Genomic DNA, 8679 nt, shown 5'->3' on the forward strand with positions numbered 1-8679 from the left:
ATTAGCCTCCTTTAACTTAGCGGTGGTGACGTGAAGTCATGTGACCGTGCTGTAGTTCCTTTATAGAGCCCAACATTAGCCTCCTTTAGCTTAGCGGTGGTGACGTGAAGTCATGTGACGAGCTGAAGTTCCTTTATAGCCCAACATTAGCCTCCTTTAGCTTAGCGGTGGTGATGTGAAGTCATGTGACCGTGCTGTAGTTCCTTTATAGCCCAACATTAGCCTCCTTTAGCTTAGCGGTGGTGACGTGAAGTCATGTGACCGTGCTGTAGTTCCTTTATAGCCCAACATTAGCCTCCTTTAGCTTAGCGGTGGTGATGTGAAGTCATGTGACCGTGCTGTAGTTCCTTTATAGCCCAACATTAGCCTCCTTTAGCTTAGCGGTGGTGACGTGAAGTCATGTGACCGTGCTGTAGTTCCTTTATAGCCCAACATTAGCTTTTTACCTCAGGAATCACAAAGTGGAGTTAATATGTGGAGATTTTCCTGCTGAACTAAACGTGTTAGAATCATAAACGTTTGTTTGACACAGAGATTATTTTCTGACATAATCCAAAATCACATGAATGAATCTCATTGGACCAGAGAGATGTTGCCTTCAGGAACCAACACAGTTCAATACCAGCATCCCTGCAGCTCTGTTTTAATCTGCCTTTTATTCATCTATAAAAGGTCAGAATATATTGAAGAATGTTCCGGTTTCTCTGAGTCCAATGGGAAGTTTCTCACTGATAGTCAGGCCGAGCTGCTTCATCAGTAGTCTATGCAATGTGAGAATATATTGAAGACACGTCACAGTTCCCTGCTTCACCGGCTGCTCTTCCTGCAGCGCAGCAGGCGGAGGAAGGTGTTCCTGAAGGTCACGTTGCAGAGGGCGTAGCAGCCCGGGTTGACGGCGCTGTTGATGTAGCAGAGCCAGTACCCCCCCGTCCAGAGGAAGCCCGGCACACACACGTGGCAGAAGGCGGCGACCACTGCCATCACGTTGTACGGCGTCCAGGTGACGATGAAGGCTATCAGGATGCAGAGGATGGTCTTCGTCACCCTCCTCTCCCTCGCCGTGAGTCTCTGAAGCCGCTGCTCCTGAGACCTGCGATGGAAAACGGTATCATACTAAGTATTGGGAACATCCTGAATGTCTTCCTCCAACATGAGAGCAGCATGCTAACAAAGGTATCAATTGCAGCTGTGAACATGACAGGATGTGTGATTACCTAGAAGAGCATCAGGACTGTTTGAGGCATATGATAGCTATGTGATTAACATGATGATTCAGCCTCTATGGAGAGAGACATCAAGCATGCTCATTTCTGACATGGAGCTAATGAACCCCAATACCTGTACTTTCTACTTCTTACATGTTGAACACAAATACCTGTACTTTCTACTTCTCACATGTTGAACCCAAATACCTGTACTTTCTACTTCTTACATGTTGAACCCAAATACCTGTACTTTCTACTTCTCACATGTTGAACACAAATACCTGTACTTTCTACTTCTTACATGTTGAACCCAAATACCTGTACTTTCTACTTCTTACATGTTGAACTCAAATACCTGTACTTTCTACTTCTTACATGTTGAACTCAAATACCTGTACTTTCTACTTCTTACATGTTGAACTCAAATACCTGTACTTTCTACTTCTTACATGTTGAACTCAAATACCTGTACTTTCTACTTCTTACACATGTTGAACCCAAATACCTGTACTTTCTACTTCTTACATGTTGAACTCAAATACCTGTACTTTCTTACATGTTGAACTCAAATACCTGTACTTTCTACTTCTTACATGTTGAACTCAAATACCTGTACTTTCTACTTCTTACATGTTGAACTCAAATACCTGTACTTTCTACTTCTTACATGTTGAACCCAAATACCTGTACTTTCTACTTCTTACATGTTGAACTAAATACCTGTACTTTCTACTTCTTACATGTTGAACTCAAATACCTGTACTTTCTACTTCTTACATGTTGAACTCAAATACCTGTACTTTCTACTTCTTACATGTTGAACTCAAATACCTGTACTTTCTACTTCTTACATGTTGAACCCAAATACCTGTACTTTCTACTTCTTACATGTTGAACTCAAATACCTGTACTTTCTACTTCTTACATGTTGAACTCAAATACCTGTACTTTCTACTTCTTACATGTTAACTCAAATACCTGTACTTTCTACTTCTCACGTTGAACTCAAATACCTGAACTTTCTACTTCTCACATGTTGAACACAAATACCTGTACTTTCTACTTCTTACATGTTGAACTCAAATACCTGTACTTCTACTTCTTACATGTTGAACACAAATACCTGTACTTTCTACTTCTTACATGTTGAACACAAATACCTGTACTTTCTACTTCTCACATGTTGAACCCAAATACCTGTACTTTCTACTTCTTACATGTTGAACACAAATACCTGTACTTTCTACTTCTTACATGTTGAACTCAAATACCTGTACTTTCTACTTCTTACATGTTGAACACAAATACCTGTACTTTCTACTTCTTACATGTTGAACACAAATACCTGTACTTTCTACTTCTTACATGTTGAACCCAAATACCTGTACTTTCTACTTCTTACATGTTGAACTCAAATACCTGTACTTTCTTCTTACATGTTGAACTCAAATACCTGTACTTTCTACTTCTTACATGTTGAACTCAAATACCTGTACTTTCTACTTCTTACATGTTGAACTCAAATACCTGTACTTTCTACTTCTTACATGTTGAACCCAAATACCTGTACTTTCTACTTCTTACATGTTGAACTCAAATACCTGTACTTTCTACTTCTTACATGTTGAACTCAAATACCTGTACTTTCTACTTCTTACATGTTGAACTCAAATACCTGTACTTTCTACTTCTCACATGTTGAACACAAATACCTGTACTTTCTACTTCTCACATGTTGAACTCAAATACCTGAACTTTCTACTTCTCACATGTTGAACACAAATACCTGTACTTTCTACTTCTTACATGTTGAACTCAAATACCTGTACTTTCTACTTCTTACATGTTGAACACAAATACCTGTACTTTCTACTTCTTACATGTTGAACACAAATACCTGTACTTTCTACTTCTTACATGTTGAACACAAATACCTGTACTTTCTACTTCTTACATGTTGAACACAAATACCTGTACTTTTTACTTCTCACATGTTGAACCCAAATACCTGTACTTTCTACTTCTTACATGTTGAACCCAAATACCTGTACTTCTACTCTCACATGTTGAACACAAATACCTGTACTTTCTACTTCTTACATGTTGAACTCAAATACCTGTACTTTCTACTTCTTACATGTTGAACTCAAATACCTGTACTTTCTACTTCTTACATGTTGAACTCAAATACCTGTACTTTCTACTTCTACATGTTGAACTCAAATACCTGTACTTTCTACTTCTTACATGTTGAACACAAATACCTGTACTTTCTACTTCTTACATGTTGAACTCAAATACCTGTACTTTCTACTTCTTACATGTTGAACCCAAATACCTGTACTTTCTACTTCTTACATGTTGAACACAAATACCTGTACTTTCTACTTCTCACATGTTGAACACAAATACCTGTACTTTCTACTTACATGTTGAACACAAATACCTGTACTTTCTACTTCTTACATGTTGAACACAAATACCTGTACTTTCTACTTCTTACATGTTGAACACAAATACCTGTACTTTCTACTTCTCACATGTTGAACACAAATACCTGTACTTTCTACTTCTTACATGTTGAACACAAATACCTGTACTTTCTACTTCTTACATGTTGAACACAAATACCTGTACTTTCTACTTCTTACATGTTGAACACAAATACCTGTACTTTCTACTTCTTACATGTTGAACACAAATACCTGAGCTAAGTATCGCTGGTGTTTAGTTTTCATTTTGTTGTTTAGCCCCTCATGCTATAATCATGTGTATTTTCTCCATTCCTGTTCATGTGTCTTCTCACAATTATCACTGGCCCCGTGTATCTCCTAATCGATATAACCGGCCTGCTCTCGTCTATCCCACGTGCTCCACTGAGATCCAACATCTAGTTTCAGGTGGCCTGTGGAACTGCCAGTCAGCTGTTCCTAAGGCTGACTTCATCTCTGGCTACGCCTCCCTGCAGTCTCTGGATTTCCTTGCTCTCACTGAGACCTGGATTACTCCATCCAACACATCCACCCCAGCAGCTCTCTCCACTGCATATTCCTTCTCCCATACACCCAGACCCACTGGCAGAGGAGGTGGCACTGGTCTCCTGCTCTCTCTCCAAATGGAGCTTTTCCCTCTTCAAGCTACCTAACTTCACTCCTTCCACCTTTGAATTCCATGCCGTCCCAGTAGCCCATCCTATACAGTTAACCATTGTTGTTCTCTACCGTCCACCAGGCGCCTTGGGGGACTTCTTGGAGGAATTAGATCATCTCCTCTCACACATCCCTGAAACTGGTCCTCCCGCTGTACTTCTCGGAGACTTCAACCTCCAGACGGGGAAGATAGACGAACTAACATCTCTGTTAACCACCTTTGCTTTCTCACTCTCTCCGTCCCCACCGACTCATAAAGCTGGCAATGTCCTTGATCTCATATTCTCAAGGAACTGCGCTACTTCTAACCTCTCTGTAAACCCGCTCCACACATCCATCACTTCTTCATTTCATTCTCTCTCTCCCTTTCAAAACATAACAAACTAATCTCTTCTCATCCTGCACTTGTCCGCCGTAACCTTCGTTCCCTCTCCCCCTCTACCTTTGCCTCATCGGTGCTCTCAGCCCTCCCTTCCTCTGACTCGTTCCAACTCCTGCCTCCAAACTCTGCTGCAGAAACTCTCCTCTCTACTCTCTCATCCTCTCTGGACTCTCTCTGTCCTCTCACATCTCGGCAGGCTCGTCAGTCCCCTCCTGCTCCCTGACTAAATGACGCACTGCGTGCTAATAGAACCGTCCTTCGGGCAGCAGAGCGGAAATGGTGGAAATCCAAACACCGTGACGACCTCCTAACCTATCAAGCTCTCCTCTCCTCTTTCTCTGCTTCGATCTCTCAGGCAAAAAGCACTTTCTTTCAAGATAAGATCCAATCTTCCTATTCCAATCCTAAAAAACTATTTTCCATCTTCTCCACCCTCTTGGACCCTCCAAAAGCCCTCCCCCCTCCTCCCTCCTGGACCCCCCCAAAGCCCCTTCCCCCTCCTCCCTCTTGGACCCTCCCAAAGCCCCTTCCCCCTCCTCCCTCTTGGACCCTCCCAAAGCCCCTTCCCCCTCCTCCCTCCTGGACCACCCCAAAGCCCCTTCCCCCTCCTCCCTCCTGGACCCCCCCAATGCCCCTTCCCCCTCCTCCCTCTTGGACCCTCCCAAAGCCCCTTCCCCCTCCTCCCTCTTGACCCCCCCAAAGCCCCTCCCCCCTCCTCACTTCTGTCAAGCGACTTTGTTAACCACTTTGAAAAAAAGGTTAATGATATTCGCTCTTCTTTTTCTGACTCACCTTTACTCACCGCTGGGTCACCAGACCCTCCTTACACCAACACACTAACCTCCTTTTCCCCTCTCTCTCCAAGTGAGGTTCTTACCCTCATTACCTCTGCCCGTCCTACCACCTGTCCTCTGGACCCTATCCCTTCAAACCTCCTTCAGACTATCGCTCCTGATATTCTACCGTTTCTCACCCATTTCATCAACACTTCTCTAACTTCTGGTCACTTTCCAAACAGTCTCAAGGAGGCAAGAGTAAACCCTCTCCTAAAGAAACCCACTCTCAACCCGTCTGATGTTATAAACTACAGGCCTGTCTCTCTCCTCTCCCGTTCCTGTCTAAATCACTTGAACGCGCTGTCTTTAAACAACTCTCCTGTTATCTCATCAGAACAACCTTCTGGATCCGCACCAGTCTGGTTTCAAGGCAGGTCACTCCACAGAAACTGCTCTCATTGCTGTCACGGAGGAACTGCACACTGCCAAAACTGCATCCCTCTCCTCTGTTCATTCATCCTGTTGGACCTGTCTGCTGCATTCGACACGGTGAATCATCAGAGTCCTCTTCGCACTCTCCAAGAACTTGGAGTTTCAGGCTCTGCACTTTCCCTCCTCACCTCATACCTGCAAAGACCGTACCTACAAGGGTTGACTTGGAGAGGGTCCTGAGTCCGACCTTGTCAATTAACTACAGGGGTCCCTCAGGGCTCTGTTCTTGGTCCCCTCCTCTTCTCTCCTGTACCCAAACTCGCTCGGATCAGTCATTAGCACAGGAGCATGCGCTTTGTTTCTACCACTGCTAGCCGCTGACGACACCCAATTAATTCTGTCCTTTCCCCGCTCAGAGACCCAGGTCGTCGCACGCATCTCTGCTTGTCTAGCTGACATCTCTCAGTGGATGTCTGCTCATCACCCTCAAGCTCACCTTGACAAGACTGAGCTGCTCATCCTTCCCGGAAAAGATTGAATCCCACTCTTGACCTAACAATCAACATCGGCACCTCAGTTGTTTCCCCGACTCAGACTGCAAGGATCTGGGTGTGACCCTAGATAACAACCTGTCCTTCAACTGCAAACATCGCTGCTACAGACCCGTTGTCTGCAGATACAAACGCTTTACAACATCAGGAAGCTACGTCCCCAGCTGACTCAGAAAGCCACGCAGGTTCTGGTCCAGGCTCTCGTCATCTCACGCCTAGACTACTGCAAACTCCCTCCTGGCTGGGTCTAACCTGCATGTGCCATCCGACCCTCTGCAGCTCATCCAGAATGCAGCGGCTCGTCTGGGGTCTCAACCTTCCTAAATTCTCCCACACCCACTCCGCCTCTCCGCTCCCTTCACTGGCTTCCGGTAACTGCTAGAATCCACTTCAAGACACCTGGTACTTGCTTACCGTGCTGCGAATGGATCTGGCCCTTCCTACATCCAGGACATGGTTAAACCGTACACCCCCAGCGCGTGCACTACGCTCTGCATCGCCAAACGACTCGCTGCAGCCCTCGCTGCGAGGGGGACCCAAGTTCCCATCGGCGAAAACACGTGGTTTGCTGTCCTGGCTCCAAGATGGTGGAATGAGCTCCCCATTGACATCAGGACAGCAGATAGCTTGCACACCTTCTATCGACTCCACTTCGAGCGATAGAACTATTAACAAAGCACTTATATACTAATAAAGGACTGGCTTATCTAAAGCCAGTCGAGTAGCACTTGAAATGTTTGGCTCGATGAAACCTGATGTACTTTATGATTCTGTTTTCTTCAAGTTTGTATTTTTTGGTCGAACGTACTTATTGTAAGTCGCTTTGGATAAAAGCGTCAGCTAAATGCAATGATGTACTTTCTACTTCTTACATTTTCAAAACAGGCTGGTTACTTTAGTTTGAATCTGCCTTTCATTACATTTATACGAGTACTTTTCCGAATGCTCAAAGCGCTTCACATATTACACATATCAGACATGGAACAGTGAATACTGAACATTAGGGTGAAGTGTCTCGCCCAAGGACACAAAGCCCAAACTTCTTTACTTTTACTTGAGTAAAGAAGTTTAGTCAGTACTTCTACTTTTACCGGAGTATTTTTAAACAGGAATATCTGTACTTCTGCTTGAGTAAAGGATGTGTGTACTTGTTCCCTCTGTGCTGGTTTGTCTCAGTGAGTTTCCCCCACAGACCTGAAGCTGCTGAAGGTGGAGAACGTCGTCTTGTTGGCGTCTGCGTTGGACGAAGAGTCCGTCTCAATCTTGTTGGAGTCTTCGATACGAGTGTCCGCCGCAGGACTCCTGGACGTCTTCCTGCTCCTCCCAGACTTGGGCGTGCTGCTCTCTGATTGGTTCAGAGACACGTCGGAGGCGGGTTCTCTGCTCACCACGCTGCGACGCCGCTTCAACAGGAAGTCCTTGATCAAGGGGCTGGAGGTCGCCGGGCGAACTATCAATCTGCCACGACTCGCCACCGAGAGACGGCTGTACGAGGAGGAATAGGTAAGGTGAGGTGAGGTGAGGTGAGGTGAGGTGAGGTAAGGTAAGGTGTGTGTGTGTGTGTGTGTTTGTTGTGTGTTTTGTGTGTGTTTGTGTGTGTGTGTGTGTTTGTGTGTGTGTTTTTGTGTGTGTGTGTTAGCAAGTTACTCTGTGTCTCTCTCACCTGTAGAGGGCCACCATGATGAGGGCGGGCAGGAAGAAGGAGGGCAGCGTGGTGGCGAGCGTGGCGGCGGGGCTAGAGATCAGCTGCAGGAAGCACTCTCCGTCCGGGACCAGACGTTCCCCCCCGCTGCTCTGCCAGCTCAGGATGGAGGGGGTCCAGAGCAGGAAGGGGAGGAGCCAGGCACAGCTAATCATGAGCCTCGCTGCGTTAGCACTGCGGCGCGCGGGTAGCTGAGCGGCCGCCACAACGCACAGGAAGCGGTCCAGGCTGATGAGCAGCAGGTGGAGCACCGAGGAGCTGCTCACCCCATGGTTCAGGACCAGGAAGAGGTCGCAAGAGGCGGGGCCCAGCGGCCAGCGGCCAATCAGCACGTAGCTATGGACACACAATGATAACAAAAGCCTTGAATCCTTAAGCTTCAGTGTAGAAATGGCTCCTCCAACAGAACATGCATAATAGCTGAGCACCGTACAGAGAGAACAGGCTGACGGACAGCAGCCCCACCAGCAGGTCGGCCACCC

At 45.8% G+C, this 8679-nt stretch overlaps 1 protein-coding gene across 1 annotated transcript; it reads right to left on the minus strand.

Moving 5' to 3' along the window:
• Positions 1-357: 357 nt before the first annotated feature.
• Positions 358-8678, minus strand: LOC117546063 (muscarinic acetylcholine receptor M4-like; the record flags this gene model as incomplete). The annotated part of the gene is given in 4 exon segments (XM_034216146.1): positions 358-1090; positions 7690-7980; positions 8159-8533; positions 8631-8678. Coding segments are annotated over 4 exon segments (997 nt in total), but the record flags the coding sequence as incomplete, so codon positions are not given.
• Between the last annotated feature and the right edge of the window lies 1 nt (position 8679).

The sequence above is a fragment of the Gymnodraco acuticeps genome, unplaced genomic scaffold (genome assembly GCF_902827175.1).
Source record: "Gymnodraco acuticeps unplaced genomic scaffold, fGymAcu1.1, whole genome shotgun sequence".
Lineage (NCBI taxonomy): Eukaryota > Metazoa > Chordata > Actinopteri > Perciformes > Bathydraconidae > Gymnodraco > Gymnodraco acuticeps.